At 33.8% G+C, this 22862-nt stretch overlaps 3 protein-coding genes across 5 annotated transcripts in view; 1 reads left to right on the forward strand and 2 right to left on the reverse strand.

Annotated features, from left to right (window-relative positions):
* Window positions 1-744: 744 nt before the first annotated feature.
* On the reverse strand, window positions 745-4119 carry LOC105212435 (protein transport protein Sec61 subunit alpha). The gene is made up of 4 exons (XM_011184406.3): window positions 3946-4119; window positions 3526-3593; window positions 1613-2704; window positions 745-1524 (listed from the first exon to the last, which is right to left on the reverse strand). The coding sequence occupies exons 1-4, from the start codon at window positions 3950-3952 to the stop codon at window positions 1261-1263; spliced, it is 1431 nt and encodes a 476-aa protein (XP_011182708.1). The 5' UTR covers window positions 3953-4119; the 3' UTR covers window positions 745-1260.
* Window positions 4120-6266: 2147 nt separating this feature from the next.
* Window positions 6267-8505, forward strand: LOC105212434 (lysophospholipid acyltransferase 7). Its single transcript, XM_011184403.3, has 6 exons — window positions 6267-6636; window positions 6695-6821; window positions 6883-7084; window positions 7154-7305; window positions 7368-7744; window positions 7922-8505. Exons 1-6 carry the CDS (start codon window positions 6425-6427, stop codon window positions 8319-8321), a joined length of 1470 nt encoding a protein of 489 aa, XP_011182705.2. The 5' UTR covers window positions 6267-6424; the 3' UTR covers window positions 8322-8505.
* Window positions 8506-14528: 6023 nt separating this feature from the next.
* The window catches only part of LOC128920400 (putative uncharacterized protein DDB_G0286901), a 37209-nt gene continuing 28875 nt past the window's right edge, over window positions 14529-22862 (reverse strand). The window contains exons 2-7 of one of the 3 annotated variants that reach the window (XR_008470447.1): window positions 21824-21985; window positions 20375-20533; window positions 19804-20082; window positions 19609-19708; window positions 14810-14983; window positions 14529-14742 (exon numbers count right to left, since the gene is read on the reverse strand). Coding sequence is in view for 2 of the 3 variants with exons in the window: in XM_054227590.1 (XP_054083565.1) it covers window positions 14964-14983; window positions 19609-19708; window positions 19804-20082; window positions 20375-20533; window positions 21824-21985 (720 nt within the window). In the remaining variant the exon portion in view is untranslated. Of the gene's footprint in view, window positions 14984-19608; window positions 19709-19803; window positions 20083-20374; window positions 20534-21823; window positions 21986-22862 lie in introns of all 3 variants that reach the window. The other 2 variants (XM_054227590.1, XM_054227591.1) reach the window with 2 other exon arrangements.

Genomic DNA, 22862 nt, shown 5'->3' on the forward strand with positions numbered 1-22862 from the left:
TAAAATGTTGTAATTACATTAAATTTCATATTAAGTAATTATTTTAGTTTTTGGTTGTCCAATTAGAATTTTATTTGCTTCAATTTGTCTGTAAAATTATATAGTACATATTTTGTAAATCAAATTTGTTTTCGCCTGAGTTACCCTGTATACTTTGAATTAAAATAATGAATTGAAAAATTAGTTTTAATTGTTCCTTTAGTGTTTTTTGTAAACAATTGCATTTTTGCTTGAAAAATAATAATCGTTAATATTGATATTAATAGATATACGTTTGTAAATAAAAACTGTACATTTTCATTCCGACTTATGTTGTGATTATCAACTAAAATTCACTAGATACAGTAGTTATTTTTAGTTTCTACGCAATACGACTCCGTATTTGTTCACTAAAAGTAACTTATTGGCCTCATATGTATATGCATTTCTTTTCTTAAGCATTTTCTGGACACATTCAAACACTTGAAATAAAAATACTTTCGAGTTTTTTTTTAGATTTTACGATTTTTTATTAAATTTTAAAACTTTTGTTTTTCTTCATTTTATTACAACTTAATATTAAATGTCTAGCTTTATTTTTATAACTTCATTTCTCTTCTGTATAAATTAACTATTATGTAGATCTTAATATTATTGCATATCATTACATTAATTGTTTGCCCTGACTGACTGAATTTATAGCTAGACAACCACTACCACATGATAAGCGTTGTGAGAAAATTGAAGCTGTTGCAGCATCGCATACACAATTAACATAATAATTGAAATAATATTAAATTTAACATAAGGAAAGTCTATTATTTGTTTGAATGAAGTTTTGTATGTTACTGTTCTTGTTGTTACTTCCATGTTACCGCGTTAACACAGCAATGGTTTCGTTGCGATCTCGCAAATATATGTAAAAAATAACACATTTACAAATTTTTTTAAGAAAAATCTAGAGGCGACCATAAAATTGGACGCAATTGGTATTAAAAAAATCATAATAATGATGACAGAGCAAACTCTTTTGTTTTTATGTGGAAATGTTTGACGTGTGCAATTTGTGAGGCGAGTTAAGGACTTGAAATTATGTCGAATTGGGGAGTTCAACTCTGTCCGTACAGGCGTAAATCTTACATTCAATGATGGATCAAATGTCTGGAAACAAGTAACAGTACATATGTAGCGGTAGTCGTTGGGCTCAAAGCAAACCTTACTTCGAGTGAGTTACATCTCATAAATAACATCGTTTAATTTAATGTACAAAGCACCAACAACTTAAAACAGTAAAGTGCCCATGCCACCCATTTCGGATTGCTCCTTAACGAAGATCTCGAAGTATTGATAGATGATGGTTACAGCCAACAAGATACCGGTACCTGAGCCAATGGCACCCAAAAAGTCAGCCATGACAGACAGCGCGCCGATACAGAGACCACCAAATGCAGCCGCTGTTGGGATGTATCGGTTCAATTCGTGGATCATGGAGTTTTCACGATGGCCACGCATAACCATGTGTTGTTCCTTCAATTGTTTGGCAACCTAAAAATAAAAAAAAAGAAAACCACAATAAACATTATTTTCATATTTAGAATTAGAGAAAGTGAATTTGCTTTTGCAATTAACTTACATCCTTGGCTGAGCTACCAGACACATCGATCCATGTTTTCGAGAAGAAGGCACAAGATCCCAACATGAAGACAATATACAAAATAGCGTGTATCGGATCGGTTAAGATGTGTCCCACACTCTCTGGTGGCGATAGATAGTAGCACAGACCGCCAATTGGGTATGAGCGAGCTGGGCCGCCACCACCAACATCAGCCCACACGCCGAGTAAATTGATGAAGACATTTCCTTGGAATTTAACGGCTAACATTTGTGAGATGACATACAAGTTAGAAACCAAAGCCGATTGCAGAATGATTGGAATGTTGGAGGTGTAGAATAGCTTAATGGGGTAGCTGCTGTATTGTCCACGGTAACGGGCCGATTTGACGGGCAAATCCACACGGAAACCTTGGAAGTATATGACAACGGCGAACACCAAGATGGTAGCCAACAAATTCATCAAATTGGGCAAATTCTGACGGTAGAAAGCTTCACGCAACGCACGCACTTTATCATTACGTGTAGCCATCAAGTGGAACAAGGCAATTACGGCGCCTTCGAATTCAGTGCCACGTCCTGTTGTCACTGTTGTTGGTGAGAATGCTTTCCACACAATGGTCTCGCAAATATTGGTGGCAATGAAAAGGGAAATACCCGAACCCAAACCGTAACCTTTCTGCAACAATTCATCGAGCAACAGCACAATTAAACCGGCAGCGAAAAGCTGAATGATAATCAACAAGCAGACACCAGCGCCAATTTCTGATGGATCGCCATACATGCCAGTCATCACATAGACAATAGCTTGACCAATTGTGATAACCATGCCGAATAGTTTTTGTGCACCATTGAATAATGCACGATCCTTGGGCGTATCACCGACCTCAATGATTTTGGCACCTGCCAGCAGCTGCATAATCAAACCAGACGTCACAATTGGCGAAATACCAAGTTCCATAAGCGTACCACGGTTAGAGGCCAAGATCACACGAATCCAGTAGAATGGATCAGCTGAGTCTGAGCTCATAATGCCGAAAAGCGGGATTTGGCAACAAACCAAGAAGATGAATAGTGTTATAGCAGTCCATAGCACCTTCTCCCTGAATTGAATCTGTTGGTGGAAAAAAGTGTAAATATTTTTGTTAGTTAAGTTATTGGAACAATTGGAGTTGTAAATTTACATATGTATATATATATGTATATCTACTACATTTTAAGCTATTGCTAGTTTTGATTAACCTAATTTTTTTTAACTACGTATGCAAACGCGATTTGATAAGGTCATCCCGCTCTCTCGCTCTCGCACGCAACCACTTCAACATTTGATGATCTTTTATTGTTTTTTTTTCGTATGTTTGTATTGTTTCTGTACTACGTCGACAACGTGAATTTCGCTGGAGAAATCGTAGCCGACGGCAAACGATGACGTTTATTCGGCATAGCCGAACGACAAACAAATCTGTGGCACACGTAGCGCACCAACTGTCAAAATCTGACACTTGTGGCAGTGAAATACAACTTCGTTAATAAAAAGTCAAATGTAAAGTTGGAAACAAAAGAGAAATAATTTGTAAAAAATATTAAATTAGGTCTTTATACATATTCATAAACTTACTCAAAAATGCATATTTGGATTTTTAATAAATTAAGATAATAAATATGCACAAAGTTAAACTAATTGTAAATCATGAGACTGTGTATATTAGTGCTTCAGCTTACAGTTTTCTTGTATTTTGAAATTGAATTTATATACAATTACTTATACTAAATGCTTGCGTGGCTTTTGTTATCATAAGCTGATATATGAACGTCTAATATGATGAACAAAATTTCTATTACTCGATCTGTTTTAATTGAAGAAATTCCATTTAAAAAATGTCGATATTAATATAGCCAAGTTAATTTTCAACATTTACTTTGGTAGTAACTTACCTTTCGCTCCGGCTTGGCGATTTCCGGGAGTATGCTGCAGAATGGTTTGATTACTTCGAGGAATTTTACTGTAAATCAGAAAAAATCCAAATTTTTAAGTAACAATATCTTTTTTTATTAAATTTCTTTTTAATAATTTATAATTAAATTCTATATTAACACAATGAGCCATTATTAACTCTAAACATTTACGAAGACATTTCGCAAACACCCGAATTTGTATACGTAAGCAAATGTATAACGATATTTATTCCTTTCACTCTACCGCTAATGCGATGAAAGCTATAGAAAAGCGAAAGCACCGCACCTTCCACCACCTTCACAAATGATTTATACAAAATCACTTTATAATTTTAATATTGTAATATTTAACCGCAACACTTTTGATAAATTAAATTTACTTTACGCGTATTTACTTACTTCCCATTGTGGCGGTTTATTTCCGTGTGTAACTAATTAATTGTATGCAGTGCAGTCCGAAAATGCACAGAAGTTAAACTTTCCAATTCAAACACCAATAAGAGTAAACACACGTCCACCGCAATCAAATTTCTCAAATGAATGAACGAACAACGAACTACAAATGAACAAGAAACGAAATCTACTGCTATGCGCTGTCGTTTTTACGAGCTGTATAGCACAGTGTTGCAATGAAGATGTAGCGAATAATTTATGACAACTGTCAGCAAAAACAAGTTGTGTTATTTGTCTATAATATGTGTAAATGGTCAAAGTATTGTAATTAAATTAATTGCCAAGTAATTATTGAACTACAAAAAGTAAATATTCATTAAAATCAATTATAATTTTCAAAATTTTATAAAATTTAGTAAGTCAAAACTACATTTTATATAATACAATATTGTGTATTCAGTTTGCAACCCTTTTCTGTGCGCTGTCAAAGCATTCGGGTCAAGTGCATATGCAGCGGCGCTCTTCACACCTTCGCTGTATATAAGCTCTCTTGCATGAGCGATTGTCAAATGTTACACGTCTGACAAGTACTGTTCACGTGACCAATTTTCAGTGTGTCCAATTGGTAGGCAAGCATATGTCAAATTGCACTGTGCAATATTATCTTATAAGAATATTTGTGACAATGCTAGTTGTAAATCTTGTACAGTGTAGCTTCTGCGAAAAAATTTAATTGAAAATTTTAAATTTAAATTATATTAAGGGGTTAGGTGGGTTTCAGGAGTTAAAAACCAGGGTATTTTTACAATTTTTGGTTTACATACAATTCAATTCATTCATAATACAATCATAAATTTAATTTTAATAATTCAGCGGATCAAAAATACATGTTTAAACAGTATTTTGTGAAATTTTTGTTTAAAAATTCCGAAAACTCTCATGATGTTTTCAAAAATAAGGCTTTTGTGGTGGACATCGTAACTCAGGTTGGCTTATCTTAAAACAATAAACCACAAATATTTCGTTAGTACATGGATAAATCTAGTTCATGAACGAAGGAAAAAAAGAAAATATTGAAATTTGAATTTTTGATAGAATTTAAACCAAAAAAATTACTTTTTGTAAAATTTTCGGCATGTATTGGCTCGAAAATAATAGTTACAATTAGAATATAAAAAATCCTTCCTACATTAAGTAAATTATGTTATTCCAAAGATGTGTGCAAAATTTTAACAAAATCGCTTCTTAACTTTTTGAGTTATTGTGTGCACCGACTTGAAAATTTTAGTTTTGAAATAAAGGCGTTTAAAGTTTTACATTCGTACTGACGTGGCCTGATGGTAGGAACTTTCAAAGGGTATATCTCTTAAAATATTACTCGGAATGATTTGATATTTTTGCATAATATTTTAAACATATTACACTTCTTAATAAAACAATTTTTTTTTTCAAAATTTGAAATCCACCTAACACTTTAATAACAATAACATTAATTTTATACTGTTTATTTATTATAATTATTAATTGTAATTTATATAATTGCAGTGGAACTTCTATAACTCGAAGATCTCCATAACTCGAACACTTGAACTGGCAATAGCGTTTAGAAACCAAGTTTTATACAAATTTTCTTGCCTAACTCGAATTTCTATAACTCGAAGTTCTCCATAACTCAAAGAGGCAATAGTGTGTAACTTTCATACAAATTTCCAAATTTCCATAAATCGAACTTTTTGGTCAGGACATAATACAAAATTGAAAATTTTTCTACCGATGTAGAATTTTAGAAGAGTCCCTCTATATCTTATGGAGGCGAACAAAAAGTATGATATTACACTTATGAATTGCATAAATCATGTAACAAAGTCATGGAATACAGACGTCAAGAGCCAAACAATTGCAAACTGCAACAAACAAAATTACGGAATCCATTTTTTAATGTATATGCATACAACTTTTAGCGTAGTAAATAAATCAAACTGTATATAAATCTATATTTTACAGCTTTTTGAAAAATATATATTTTTTAATGAAAATTCTTTAACTCGAAGTCTCTCTAACTCGAAGTTTTTTAGTGGATTATGATGAAGTTCCTTAACATACAGTGGAAATTAATATATTTATGTATATAAAAATATTTTTTTTAATATTGATTATTTATTTTTATAGAGCATATTTATTAGACAAATAATATTCAAATTTTTTATATATATTATTAAGCAAATAATTAATTTAGTTCATATACGAGTTTAATATTTACACACAATCAAACTCCAAAATCGATAAAAAAAAATTTGAAAATAGTTGATCGTTGCGTACAACTAATTTCTCTCATCACTAATAAAGTGCAACTTTTATTCTGATAAGAACAGCTGCATTTCCTGCTGTTCAAAATTTTCTATTATTGTTTATACAAATCGATTTAAAGTAAAAAACCAACTGCATACAAACGAAACACCATTAAAGTTGTTTCATTATTATAAATATGAGTCTCGATGACGTGATTTACGTGCTTTGTCTACTCGGCTGCATTGGTGCGGGGCATTACGTCAAAAAGATAGGCGATGAGACACAACGAAAATTTATTAGCACCGGTCTCGGTTTACTGGTGGTTTTCATTGCATCGGGCTTCCATGCGCTACATTGCATTATATCGACAACGATTGGAGCGCTAGTGGTTATCTATATGCACCCAAGGTAACCTTTGGACTTACACTTGAATTTATGATTTTAATGATTTTTTTCTTACATTTAGTCGTTGCCATTTGGTAACATTTTGCATAATGTTCGGCTATTTGGTATTCTTTCGTTTAGTACACATATTTGGTTTACCAAATTACCCCGGTCATACCAATATGATACAGATGATATTAACATTGAAGGTAATAGACGTGTGTGTGTTTATATGTATGCGATTTATATATAACGTTAATTCTGGAATAGGTTTCGGGCATTGCTTTCGAGAAAACTGCCGCTTGGAAGAAGTTGCGACAGCGCGACAAAGAAATTGCCGAAAGGCAGCGCGCTGAGGGTGTAACTTCTTCTGAGCCACTTGTGGAAATCACCGATTACGATGCGGAGTTGCAGGATATAGGATTCGCTGAGATTTTCCATTATTGCTTTAACTACATAGGTGTACTAACAGGTATAACTATACTTATGCAAAATACTCTGCTGCATAAATGTATGTATGAATCTAACTTAATCATTTTAGGTCCATATTACCGCTATCGCACATACCTTGATTATTTCGAGATGCCATTTAAAGACTATGCGCCACATATAAGCGCAACAATAGAGAAACTCAAATATGCTGGTCTCTATTGTGCGCTATATCTTGTAGCAAACTACATATGGCCACTTGAGGTAAGTAATTGTGCATTCAATTTAATGCAAGTTTATAGAAATCTACAATTGCATATTTTTAGTATGCCTTAAGCGCGGAATTCTATCAAGAGTGTTCCTTTATATACCGTCTTATGTATGTGTGGCCGACATTCTTCACCTTCCGCATGCGTATCTACACCGGCCTGACATTGAGTGAATGCGTCTGCACAATGGCAGGGTTTGGTGCCTATCCCGATGAGGCGGATGTGGCAAACGGTGAGGGACCACGTAAGCAGTATGCTCATTTGAGACGTGATGCCGACAAGCGTACATACAATTTTACTACCATTGTAAATACGCGCGTACGTAGCGTCGAGACATGTTGGACCTTCCGTGAGGGCATGAAACACTGGAATATTTGCATACAGTATTGGTTGGCTGTGAATGTTTACAAGCTGTTCCCAAGCAAGCAGTACAGGTATGTTTGTTTTTGTAAATTTTACGAAAAATTAGTTTTCATGTCATACTAATATGATTTGAAAGTCACTTTTAGTTTAGATAAATTAATTGATGTCATCAAACCAACTCAATTACACTCACTATTCATTCACACACTGTTTTAAGTAACTCAATTAAATTACAAATATTTCTTTAGAACTATCGTCACATTGCTTTGCTCTGCCTTTTGGCATGGCTTTCGTCCGGGACACTATTTCTGTATTATGGGTGCGCCATTTTACGTTTCATTGGAGGATATGTGGCATAAATTGGTGCGCAAGGATGCTACCGGCCTACAACGTCAAGTTATCGATGTACTCTTTTGGATAGCGAAATTCTTTGCATTCAGCTATTTGGGCATCTCATTTCTACTGGCCTCATTCTCTAATATCTGGAAATACTACAGTTCGGTGTATCATATTGGTTATGTGGAATGGTGTGTCTTTATGGTTTTAGGCAAATATTTGCTGAATTTGAAAAAGTCAGCTGAAAAGCGTCAGCAAAAACAAAACGAGATTGCAGAAAGTGAAAAGGAGCAAATGAAAAAAGTGGCATAAATCCAAGAAACGGCCTTAGAAACCTAGAACTAAGGCATATATTTATATATGAGCTATATTAGTTACTATATATGTATCGATATGCTGTTATGATGCTGAAGATTAGGTATGTACAGAGTTTACATAGCTTTATTATGTATGCGTCAATGTGGAATGGTGTATCACCGTATTTGATGGATATTCACTATTATGCCAACATTTCCAGCAGTTTAGTTTTTACTAACTAGTAAATTTTATGCGAATTTAAGCACAACGTATTTCAAAAAATTTATTATATTAAATATTATTATTGCTTATGATTGTAGAATTCATCATTCGTAAATATGCATACTCAATTGTAAGCTATAGAACAATTTTATATTAATTTATATTTTATTTTATTTCATTTTTATTATTTTTTATTTTATTTAATTTTTTATTTTTATTTTATTTTAACTGGGCTGCCATATGATTCCTTTATTTAATTGTACCACTTATGTTGACAGTTTGATGATTATTAATGAGAAAATGGTAAATTAAATTTAATTGCTTATACAATCGCGCACAATTATTTTTCGTACAATGTTTACATTATATTATGTAAGAGTTAAGCGAAAAAAAATTGTTACTATTTTCTAAACTAAAATTTATTTTGTTTCTCTATTTACATATGAAAAAATGCTTTGTCATAGAACATCGTTTTCAAAGTTGAGTAAATTGCCTTAGAGTTGTCTCAGAAGCACAATTAAAAAAATAATTAGATTTTACTTATGGGGTTATATACATATGTACACCATAATCCACAAAAAAACTGCGAGTTAGAGAGACTTCCGAGTTATGGAAGGTAATTTGTATGAAATTTGACTTATATTGCCAATTCAAGAGTTCAAGCTGTGGAGATCTTCGAGTTATAGAAGTTCGAGTTATGGCAGTTCCACTGTATGTTGTAAAGGGTGATTTTTTAAGAGCTTGATAACTTTTTTTAAAAAAAAAACGCATAAAATTTGCAAAATCTCATCGGTTCTTTATTTGAAACGTTAGATTGGTTCATGACATTTACTTTTTGAAGATAATTTCATTTAAATGTTGACCGCGGCTGCGTCTTAGGTGGTCCATTCGGAAAGTCCAATTTTGGGCAACTTTTTCGAGCATTTCGGCCGGAATAGCCCGAATTTCTTCGGAAATGTTGTCTTCCAAAGCTGGAATAGTTGCTGGCTTATTTCTGTAGACTTTAGACTTGACGTAGCCCCACAAAAAATAGTCTAAAGGCGTTAAATCGCATGATCTTGGTGGCCAACTTACGGGTCCATTTCTTGAGATGAATTGTTCTCCGAAGTTTTCCCTCAAAATGGCCATAGAATCGCGAGCTGTGTGGCATGTAGCGCCATCTTGTTGAAACCACATGTCAACCAAGTTCAGTTCTTCCATTTTTGGCAACAAAAAGTTTGTTAGCATCGAACGATAGCGATCGCCATTCACCGTAACGTTGCGTCCAACAGCATCTTTGAAAAAATACGGTCCAATGATTCCACCAGCGTACAAACCACACCAAACAGTGCATTTTTCGGGATGCATGGGCAGTTCTTGAACGGCTTCTGGTTGCTCTTCACCCCAAATGCGGCAATTTTGCTTATTTACGTAGCCATTCAACCAGAAATGAGCCTCATCGCTGAACAAAATTTGTCGATAAAAAAGCGGAACACCGAACACTGATTTTGGTAATAAAATTCAATGATTTGCAAGCGTTGCTCGTTAGTAAGTCTATTCATGATGAAATGTCAAAGCATACTGAGCATCTTTCTCTTTGACACCATGTCTGAAATCCCACGTGATCTGTCAAATACTAATGCATGAAAATCCTAACCTCAAAAAAATCACCCTTTATTATATGTTGAAGTCAATCAAAAAATCGAAATTTTTTTATTCTTTTATCTTAATGTACACGTTCTTAAGCATGTTCTCTCAATTTTTTTTATAGAGATTTATGCAGTAGTAGCAAAGTTATAGCGTTTTACATCTTGCGCTCCGCTACACTAGCCAAAATTGTACTTTCAACTTTTAAACGCGATTATGATTTTCCGAAAACGTCGTTGCGGTGACTTGGATTGCCTAAAGAGTTTTCAACCGATTTCAACATATTTTTTAATTGTTTGTAATTTATTTGCCGTGTCCTTGAATGATTTCTTTTTTCGTTTAAATTTTCATATCAATGCTATGATCTTTTCAATACATTTCATCAGATGAAAAAAGTAGCCTTTTTGAGAAAGTTGGCCCCATTTGCAGAAATTTGTTTTTCTCATTTCAATGTATTCTTCAAGGACACCACAAGTTCCCATACTAATGAAATTTGTTTGGTTTTAGACTTAGTTTGAAAAAACGCGTTTTGCATAATGTTATGAGTTTGACAATTATTAATATTTTTTAGGTTTTTCAGCTGATTTTACAGATTAGAAATTATACCACGCATGGCGTATACCAAGTATGTATGTATGTGATTGGCGTTGCAACCGTTTAGCCGGTTATAGCCGAATCGAAGATAGTGCGCCACCTCTCTCTCTCCTTCGCAGTTCGGCGCCAGTTGGAGATCCCAAGTGTAACCAGGTCGCTCTCCACCTGGTCCCTCCAACGGAGTGGAGGCCTTCCCCTTCCTCGGCTTCCTCCGGCGGGTACTGCATCGAACACTTTCAGGGCTGGAGTGTTTTCGTCCATTCGGACAACATGACCTAGCCAGTGTAGCCGCTGTCTTTTTATTCGCTGAACTATGTCAATGTCGTCGTATAACTCGTACAGCTCATCGTTCCATCGTCTGCGGTATTCGCCGTTGCCAATGTTCTGAGGACCATAAATCTTGCGCAAAATTTTCCTCTCGAAAACTCCTAGTGTCGTCTCATCTGATGTTGACATCGTCCAAGCTTCTGCACCGTAAAGCAGGACGGGAATGATAAGCGAATTGTAGAGCTTGATTTTGGTTCGTCGAGAGAGGACTTTACTGTTCAATTGCCTACTCAGTCCAAAGTAGCACCTGTTGGCAAGAGTTATTCTGCGCTGGATTTCGACGCTGACATTGTTCGTGTTGTTGATGCTGGTTCCCAGGTATACGAAATTATCTACGACCTCGAAGTTATGACTGTCAACAGTGACGTGGGAGCCAAGACGCGAATGCGCCGACTGTTTGTTTGATGACAGGAGATATTTCGTCTTGTCCTCATTCACCTCCAGACCCATTCGCTTCGCCTCCTTATCCATGCGGGAAAAAGCAGAACAAACGGCGCGGTTGTTGCTTCCGATGATATCAATATCATCGGCGTACGCCAGGAGTATTCAATAAAAATATGGCTACATATCTCCACATTTTCTCGCACCTCAACATGTACATATAACTCCTTAATAATTTTTTTTTAAATTGTTTACAATATGTATATGAGAAAAAAGAATGAACAAATTTAAGGCAGTAGTCTGCTTTACAGGCTTCAAAAAATCGATTTTTTTTGTTTTGTTTTAAATCTCTTATTAAATTACTTGTTTTGCAACTTAAAGTAAATTTTTTTTCTTAAAAAAGCGATTTTTTTTCAAGCTTCGAAAAAATTTGTAATTTTATAACATATTCGGTATTTTTTTAGTTCATAGAGAAAAGAAATTTATAAAAATTAAAAAAAAAATTTGGTTCGACTGTTTCAGATGCATCGCACGACCTCCATCACCGGCACCGATTCACAAGTGCATACTCCAGGCGCTCCAGAAAAATACTTACAACTTCGAAATAATTTCAATATTTTTTATTAATAAACTAGCAGACCCGGCCACACGTTTTGTGGCTAAGGTATACATTAAATTAGTAAATCCTTCAATGCAGAGAAAAAAATCTTACTCATAAAGACGAAAATGTTATAGCCGATAAATTTTAAAATGATTGATAGACATTATTGTAGATGTGTGTTAAGCGTGAATTATCAGTATTTGTAAAACTTTGATTTTTTTAATCGTATATTTGAGAAAGTAACAAATGATCAAATTTCATAGTTGGCTTTATCTTGGCTTTAGTGACGATATTGATTACCTTCTTCACAGCCAGTCTTGTTCTTTTGCAAAGTTTGATGTTAATTTATATTACGCAGCATGATGACAACTCACACTACTTTTAATTGCAATTTAAAATACACTGTGTGATAATTGAATACGTCATCCTGATTTGTAGCTGTGTCAACTCTCCTTTAACGAAATTCTAAATTGTCGCATTAAGATCAAAGAGATCCTTGTTTTTTTACCACCAATATAGGTCATTCAATCAGCCATTTATGTTTATTATATTATGGTTTCATGTCAGGAAAAACACGATGAATAAGCTCCTCTTTCGAGGCCATGAAGTGACAGAAACCCGTTAAAAATCTTATTAATCCATCGAGGTGTCAACTGCGTCGCTACCATTTCCAACTATTTCTACAATCGCAGTATGATATTGTTGGAAAAACATTCGTATGTTATTTGTTATTTGGCGATTCTTTATGTGTCGCCACAAATTAGATGATTTTAGGAATGTGATTAGTTCGTCAGCAACAGTTGATCCAGGAATAGTCTGGCGAAAATTACCTGCCAACAGAATCATGGCTTCACCAAAAATATTTTCGTTGTCGCGTAAATCTTTTAAAATAGTACCTCCAGCGACTTGACAATCTGGAAAATCTTCTTTATAGCTCTTTTTTGGGCGATTTTGCAGACTGGTGTTTCGTTGATTTGCAATTTAGGAGTAATTTCAAGGCCGAATTGCCGTATGTCTGCCTACTAACAGGTGCCAAGTTGCCCCTATTCCTATTATAACTGGGCGTTGAAAATGAGTGAAACCGGTTCAGGAATTACCTCAACCCTCATGTACTATACATATATATGCTGATTTTCGTTATTCTATTGGACTTTATTTCAAATTGTGTGAAATAAAATCACATCAATAAATTGCGAGAGTATAAAATGTTCGGTTGTCTCTTCCTACTTGTTACAAATTGTTTAGGGCTATCGACACAGCCTTATACAATTGAACAATGATAAAAATATTTTAACAAAGCAACAATGACAACTTTCAAAATATTATTTTTTGTTTTTTTTTTTTTTTATAATTTTGTTGTCAATTCAAATAAAATCATCTTCTTGTTATCTTCCTCACAATTTTTCGATATATACTTACTTTCTAATCCTTCCCTGGCCTTCCATACTATCGAGACTAACGACACAAATTGTTTGTATGGATGATTAGAAAATTGTGGATTTAAGACTTTTTCATGCAATTTTTTTCTCCGTAAGAACCATCCCGGTACCTCTAAAAAGATTCTAAACAAAGAATTTGCGAAATCGGTTCAGCGGTTCTCGAGTTATGCGCTTAGCAACACATTTTGCGATTCATTTTCATATTATAGAAGATATTGCTTTTTAAGCCTTAAATATATCATCTATCGGACTATCATTTTAAAAGTCCGTTTACCGCAATCATTTCCTTCCCTTTCAAAAAAATTGCTAAAAAAACGCTTTTTTTCGGCTTCTAAAGCAGACTACTGCCTTAAATATCTAATATTTATTTGACACAATTTTTTAATAGAAAACCTGCGAGAAATTGGAGTTGATGAAGTAGATGTTTTAAAAACTTAAATTTTTTGAAATTTTTTTACAATAAAAGTGGCTTAAAAGTTAAATCATAAAAAAAAAAAAATGTATCTTTAAAATACTGTATAATGTCTAAATTCGATTCACGAATAACTGAAGTAAACTTTAAAAAGCTTCAGAAAGCGTTAAGCTGCTGAATAGCAATAATCAAGTGAAAGCCTTCGTATAAAAATTATAAAAGCTGATTTTTAAATTCAAACACGTGTACACTTTTGAGGAATAATACATTTTTATTTTTATTAGTTGTTGTTGTAAATTAAAATTTCTATACATACCAAAGATTACATGTACTTTAACATTTCTAATAGCTTTCCTACAAATTATGCGAACTCACTTGAGAATAATAACCAAAATTAAATAATGTATATATGTATGTATCTATATACATCCATATGAGTATATATAAATACGTTTGTAGTATATTTGCATATATTATATTTATCAAATACTAACAGCTATTTTAATATGTACTTTATTTAATAAAATGTAATAAAATTCGTTGACTTTACAAAATGCTTAAAAAAAATATAAAAAAAAAACGAAAAAACCAAATGTGTGATGAGCTTTAATATTATCGTATTTAGTAGTGTAATTTAAAAATTATACGTTGTATTTAATTCGATACAGGTATTCGATGCCAAATCGAATTAGCTTACGAGTCATCTACTTTACAGCAAATACCGTTATAGTTAATCTGCCACAACCGCACACACATAAACATACTCGTATGTGCATGTACATGTCTGTGCATATAGTTTAGCAGTAGCACTAGTTGCAGTTATTTCACGCTTCACTATAATAATGAAATGTTATGTTTAGCGGGCGTAAACTTATTTGAGTCACCATTTTTTATGGCATACCAGCATTCCTTTGTGGTAGCATTGACGGCGATCACTTTAGCAGTGTACAATCTCAAAATGGCAAGAGTTCCAGTGTTTAACGTTGAAACCAACAAGATAGGATGAAAATTTGGCTTGCAAAAATTTGTGAGGTTGCATGATAATGGGTGCGTCGTCATGCTGATGATGGTTCATCTGGAAGGAAGAGTGAGCAGAAAGTTAAACAAGGTGAATTTATATATAAAATAAACGAAAAAATATATAAAATAAAAAAAAAGTAACAAATAAATTAAATAAAATTATATGAAAGGTAATAATTTATATAAAAAATAAAAGTTAAATAAAATAAAATTAAGAAAAAATATAAATTTAAATTTACACATATTAAAAGTAAAGAATGAATATATATTATAAAAATATATATGTATGTATGTAATTTAAATAAAAATTAAATAAGAAATTAAATAAAAACTAATATTAAGAATATATTAAAAATTAAATTAAAAAATCATATTAAATTCTATAAAATAAATCTCAAATTAAAAATTAATATAAATAAATTAAATTAAAAAATAATACTATTATATTAAAACAGGCTATTTAATTATTATTATAATAAAATTATATATTATAATGAATAAATAAAAGTAAAGTAAGATATGAAATTAATATTAAAAACAATAATTTTAATAAAACTAAAAAAAAACATTAAAAATAAATGAAAACATAAAATAAACAAGAAATTATATTTTATATAAAAATAAAAATTAAAAATATATTAAAAACTGGATAAAACTAAGTTAAAGATATATTAAACTTAAAATAAAAAATTTGAATTATAAAATAAAATAATAAAATTAAATTATATATAAAAAATTATTAAAAAATAAATATCAAAAATGAGAATTATATTTTAATTAATTTTAAAAACTTAACCTAATAAATGTGAAATATGTATTTTAGGAGGATAAATGGGTTTCAATATTTAAAAATATGAAATTTTTTTTTGTCTTAATTATTAAATAGTGTAAATCAATCCGAGTAATGTTCTAAGAGATATAGCCTTTGGAATTTCCGCCCATCAGGTCACGTCAGTACGAATGTAAAACTTTAAACACATTTATCTCAAAACTCAAATTTTCAAGTGGGTGGACACGATATCTCAAAAAGTTGTGAAGCCATTTTGTTAAAATTTTGCACACATCTTTGAAATAACATTATCTAGTTAAGGGGTTAGGGGTAGACAGGATTTTCAAAAAATCCATTTTTTTGGCATTATCGTTAAGTGTAATATCGTAAAAATATATTTTTTGGAAATTTGAAGTTGATCCGATAATTACTTTTCGAGTTATTCGACGAATAACAAAGATCGTTCGGGCGCTCCAAAACGCTCGGGTGTAACTTTAAATTTAATTTAATTTTTCTCAAAACTATGTTTTTGGAACTGGTGACAACTCGATAACCGGTCAGTAGATTTTAATGAAATTCATATAGATTTTAGAATACATAATTAACTCAGGCCTGATCGTAGGATTTTTTTTTTAAATTTCCTGAGGCCGGCATTTTGTTAATTTTTGAAAAAAAACAGTTCGATCAGGCCCAGGATTATCTATTTATAAAACTATTTTTTTTATCCGATTGCTTTTTGATGAATCTTCAAGGACTTTTGATTGTCACCGCAAGGACCTTTTTTTGAAACTGGGTCAACACAGACAGCTATAACTTTGGAAATTATAATTTTTTTTCAAATTTTCGTGACCCTAAGTCAAAACATTGTAGAATAATGTCATATTATAACTTTTGTAAAATAACATGATTTAACCCTTTCATGCCAAATGTTGCCTATAGGCAACATTGTACTTACCGGCTTCTAAATCTTGTTATTTAAATTTTTTTGACCAGCGGTTTTTTCAATTATGTAAACCTATGTGCTGTGCAAGCTTACAGTAACATTTTCTGTTATGAGCTGTGCACGTATTCATTCAGTATGCATTTTCCGCACTTCATATTTTAGTTAAGTCTAATATATATCTGTACTAAAAAAAATGTTAGCTCCGCACGTTTTAATTCGGGCATGAGAGGGTTAATAGCAAAAAAATTACTGAAAATTATCATTTTTTGTGTGTGTCTCTGACTACCCCTAACGCCTTAATGAACGAAGGACTTTTTATATTTTTATTATATGTAACTATTTTTATCGAGCTCATATATGTATGCACAAAAAATCTCTCTCTCTCAAAAATTCAAATTTCAATATTTTCTTTCTTCCTTCATTCATTAACTAAATTTATCCATGTATCAATATCGAAATATTTTTGGTTTATTTACAAGACCTTATTTTTTAAACAGAAATAAAACAAGTAAGGAAAGGCTAAGTTCGGGTGGAACCGAACATTTTATACTCTCGCAATTTATTGAAGAAATTTTATTAAGAGAACATACTAATTAACCCATAAATTCGGCATAAAGTTTAATAGAATAACGAAAATCGTAATATATACTATATGAGGGTTGAGGTAATTCTAATATTAACCAATACATATATGCGGAATAAAGCCCACCGTATTTTTGAAAAACCAATAATTAGGTATATGGAGATATTATGACTCAATTTTAATATTTTTTTTAACAGAACACTATATTTCCTATGAATTACATTAAATTATCTGAGAGATTTACCCAAATTTTCGGTTAAAATTTACCCTTAGGCGCTGAGTTCAACATGTTCGATATCTGGGGCCTTGAAAAGTTATAGTCCGTTTTCGACAATTTTTTCACAAGCGAAGCCAGAGATGATATGCACTATTTGTGTAAAGTTTTATTCCGCTATCTTCATTGGTTCCTTATGTTTACATTATAAAGTGAAGGAATAAGATTGATTTCAAAATTGAGTTATAAGGAAAATAGTAGTGTCAAGAAAATAGTATATACCGAATTTCATTCGAATCGGTCGAGTAGTTCCTGTGATATGGTTTTTGACCCATAAGTGGGCGATGCCACGCCCATTTTCCATTTTGTAAAAAAAATCTGAGTACAGCTCTCTTCTGCTATTTCTTCTGCAAAATTTAGTGTTTCTGGCGTTTTTCGTTAGTGAGTTAACCCACTTTTAGTAATTTTCAACCTAACCTTTGTATGGGAGGTGGGCGTGGTTATCATCCGATTTCAACTATTTTCTTGGTGTGTGGTGGGGTACGTAAGAGAACCGACTGCAGAAAGTTTGGTTTATATAGCTTCATTGGTTTGCGAGTTAAATACAAATAACCGATTTGTGGGTGGGGCCACGCCCACTTCCCCCAAAAAATTACATCCAAATATGCACCCTCCTAGTGCGATCCTTTATTCCAAATTTTACTTTAAAAACTTCATTTATGGCTTAGTTATGACACTTTATGTGTTTTTGGTTTTCGCCATTTTGTGGGCGTGGCAATGGTCCGATTCCGCCAATTTTCGAACTTGATATTCTTATGGTGCCAATGAATATTTGTGCCAATTTTCGTCAAGATATCTTAATTTTTACTCAAGTTACAGCTTGCACAGACGGACAGAATGACGGACGGACAGACATCCGGATTTCAAATCTACTCGTCACCCTGATCACTTTGGTATATATAACCCTATATCTAACTCGTTTAGTTTTGGGTGTTACAAACAACCGTTATGTGAACAAAACTATAATACTCTCGTAGCAACTTTTGTTGCGAGAGTATAAAAATATTATATTTACTTATTGGAACTAAAATTAAAGCAAATAGAAAACAAGTAAGGAAGGACTAAGTTCGGGTGTAACCGAACATTTTATACTCTCGCAATTTATTTATTTAACTTTATTTATATTATTCGTCATATATATTGTATAAAGTCCATTGAAAGTTGGAAACCATAATATTAGGTTAGAAGCACCGAGGTCCGCGTGTTCGATATATGGGGCCTTAAAAACCTATGGTCCGATTTTGGCGATTTTTTAAAATGGGCCTGCCACACTATAAACGTAGTATTTGTGCAACGTTCTGCACCGATATCTTCACTAGTGCTTTCTTTATATACTGTAAAGTAAACGATTCAGATCGTCTTCAAAGTTCTTGTATATAGGAAGTAGGCGTGGATGTGAACCGATTTGGCCTATTTTCACAACATATCATTGGGATGTAAGGAAACTATTACAAACCAAGTTTCATTGAAATCGGTCGAGTAGTTCCTGAGATATGGTTTTTGATCCATAAGTGGGCGACGCCACGCCCATTTTCCATTTTGTAAAAAAATCTGAGTGCAGCTTTCATCTGCCATTTTTTATGTGAAATTTAGTGTTTCTGACTTTTTTCGTTAGTGAGTTAACCCACTTTTTGTAAGTTTCAACCTAACTTTTGTATGGGAGGTGGGCGTGGTTTTGATCCGATTTTGCTCATTTTCGAAAGCAACCTTCCTATGGTGCCAAGAAAGAAATGTGCCAAGTTTCATCAAGATATCTTAATTTTTACTCAAGTTACAGCTTGCACAGACGGACGGACGGACGGACAGACAGACATTCGGATTTGAACTCCACTCTTCACCCTGATCACTTTGGTATATATAACCCTATATCTAAATCGTTTAGTTTTGGGTGTTACAAACAACCGTTATGTGAACAAAACTATAATATTCTCTTTAGCAACATTTGTTGCGAGAGTATAAAAATAATAATATGAAAAAAGTAAGAAAAAAATAAAATTAATTGCGAACAAATTCCAAATTAATTATAGTAAGCATATATTGCTTTGTAAAAAAATCAAATCAACAGCATTTAGCAGATATCTTGCAAACAACAGATCTCTGCTGCTATTCACCTGTAACCAATGACATACGTCGCTTGACATCCTGTGTTGTATTATAAGCGCCACATTGCATACACTTCAAACCGATAAAATTGAATTTGGTCTTGGAGGCCTACAAAGGAAAGTGCCAAAACATTATATGAGTGCTATATACAATAAAATAATAAAATAAATATATATTTTTTTCAACTGCAGCCTGTAGCCTACCTTATGACAGTCGTTGCAAAAAATATGTATACGTTGATTCTCGTATTTCTTTGGTACAGGCAGCGACACCGCTTGCGCATCCAAGTACTCCCATAAAGCCGTCATATCAATTAACGATGTCTGACAAATGGGGCATGTATAGTGTCCCGAGTTGAGCAATTGATCAAAGCATGTCTTATGTAGTAGATGACCGCAATCGGGTATGTGACATGGTATACGTGAGGTGTGTATGTCGCCCAGACAAACGGGACAATGTGAACGTGAGATGTTCTCGACGCACTGCAGATGAAGATAAATGAAAAGAAATTTAATGAAATGAAAAGAAAAAGAAAAGAAAAGAAAACAGCAACAATAAAAGAAAGGTATGGATGTATGCACTTTGTACTCTATACTTTATATTAGTGGTTAGCAGTTGTCTTCGATTCGCTAAAACTTGGCGAGTTTCAATTGGACAACTTATTGTTGCTATCATATGCAATTCTTTCAATCCCAAGCGATTAACGAGCATAGCAGTAGCGAATCGTAGACGACCTGTGGCATGCTTGTATTTAAAAATCGTGATTTTGCTTACCCGATGTCCATCGATCTTCAATCTAATGGGCAGGCACATATCGCACACTTTGCAGTGGAAGAAATTCTCAGCGCCACCTATGCGACAAATGCCGCAACCGTTACAGTGATATTGCTTCTTGTTGGTGTCGTCGAATAAATTGCAGATCAGGCAGGTGTACTGTGAAGAATATTAAGGGAAAATTATTAAAAAATATAATTATTAAAATGATTTTAATATATGTGACCTGGTCTACGATAAGGGAGCTAACGTGCGAAAACTAGTTTTCTGGGAAACAGCTGTTAAAAATAAACAACTCTCATCTTCCATCCGAATCAACTAAAAAGTGAAAATTGATTTTTTGACACCTAAGCCCCCTTTCCGTAGACCAGGTCACATATATTGTAATTGTTGTATTTAGTTATAAGAGATTTCCCTTTTTTATGATCTAGATGGACTTGGTTTCAAAACAATATGTATTTTTGGTCTGATCTATCTAAGCTTAAGATTCTTGTTAGTGTCTAGGAAATATGTTCCTAACTTAAGAAAAAAATATCGTACTTTTAGATCATAAAACTTTTTAATTACATTTTTAAAAAGTTTCTGGTTCCTTCAAAAGAGTCATAAAAGGAGAAAGAGCATCTCTCAGAGATATTTCTCAAAGAAAAAATAATATTGCTCGGGGTTTTCTGGTTTACAAAAATAGTTTGAGAACCACTGCTTCACATGAAATGTCAAATTCGTATAAGATTGTATCTATGTATTAGTTGGCAAATAACCCCCCTTCTGCCTTTTTGTCTTTTGAATTTCGAAAAATGGATTACATACGACAATATCAAGCGAAAACGGTCGTGGTCGAAGGCTGGTGAATTGTCACAAACAGTGGCCAAGACGGGATTGCCGGCCAGTATGGTTTTGCTGGGTGTTTGGTGGGATTAGAAGGGTATCATCCACTATGAGCTGCTCCCATTTGACCAGTCGCTTAACTCTACCATTTACTGCGAACAACTGGACCGCTTGAAGCGGGCAATCGACCAGAACTGTCCAGAATTGACCAACAGGATGGCTGTAGCATTCCACGAGGACAACGCCAGACCACACATTTCATTGATGACTCGTCAGAAGCTACGGGAGCTCGGATGGCAGATTTTATCGTAACCACCATATAGCCCGGACATAGCGCCAAGTGATTATACTACCCGTTCCTATCTATGGCGAACGCCCTTGGTGATGTAAAGTTGAACTCAAAAGACTCTTGTGAAAAGTGGCTCAGTTCTCCACAAATAAGGAGGGGGGCTTCTACGAGGGGGATATTATAAAGTTAGCGTCTAGATGGAAACATATTATCGAACGAAACGGCGCATATTTGAACTAAATCTGATCACTGTAGCACTTTGTATAAAGCATTGAAAGAAGAGCAAAAAAGCGGAAGGGAGATATTTGCCAACCTAATATGCATATACCACTTACCTTGCCAAATCGCGTGCCACACGCCTCACATTGCTCCTGCACCTTTTGTCGTGTATTGCACTCGGAACAAATCAATTCGGTTAGTGTTTTACGATCGAAGTGATGCGATTCATTTTCATCGTGACAGAAACGACATTTGTAGAATTTATTGCAGCAGGGTGTCTGTAAAATGAGAGAGGAAAATTTAGTAAAAAATGGGCGGCATGATTTTTAAATCAGTAGTGATCTGATAAAACCCTTGAGGTTGGACAAGAATTCTCGGAAAATAATAGTGAAAGTATATCAAAGATGTTCAAATTTGAATGTGGAATGAAATAGAGTTGCCATTATTTGAAAATGAAATTAAAAATTTCTTAAAATTTCAGCATACATTATAGAAAGCCTCCAGCAGTTTTCGGTAAATCTTCAATTTGACATATTTCGTCTATATCTGCAAAAACAGAAGATCTCACTTAGACAGCCTGGCGCTGTTCTTTGTGGTACCAATAAAACTCCCTGTGAATCAAAGACCTTTAAGATTCAGCAAAACGCTTGGAATTCGATACAAATTTCTTAAGACGGCTAATATCGATTCTAGCCAATACGCTAGGATCGCCGAAAAAAGGCCTTCCGAGGTGTTTCAACCTCAGTCTGGCAAAAGCTGGACAATGTAGAAGGAAATGCTTAGATGATTCCATACAGCTTTGGCAACTTGCATCCGCCACGATCCCAAGTCTCACCGCATGGCTACCCATTGGACAATGGCCCGTAAGTACACCTATGATGGCGCTGAGATGGACCTTGCCCAGAGAAAACAGTTGAAAGGACCGCTTACGCTCCACAGAGGGTCAAAAGGACCTCGCCACTGCACAAGTACTGGTAGTTGACCAGCGTTTGACGAGCTCATGCGTAGTCTGCATGTTCAGCGCTCTTGCGTAGATGGACCATGGACTACCAATGCGCTCCCATGCCGACGTCAATGTAGCTAGGGTGCCCTGCCTTGCAAGCTTGTCCGCTTTACAGTTACTAACGATTCCGCGGTGACCGGGTACCCACACTA

The sequence above is a fragment of the Zeugodacus cucurbitae genome, chromosome 3 (assembly GCF_028554725.1).
Source record: "Zeugodacus cucurbitae isolate PBARC_wt_2022May chromosome 3, idZeuCucr1.2, whole genome shotgun sequence".
Taxonomy (NCBI): Eukaryota; Metazoa; Arthropoda; class Insecta; order Diptera; family Tephritidae; genus Zeugodacus; species Zeugodacus cucurbitae.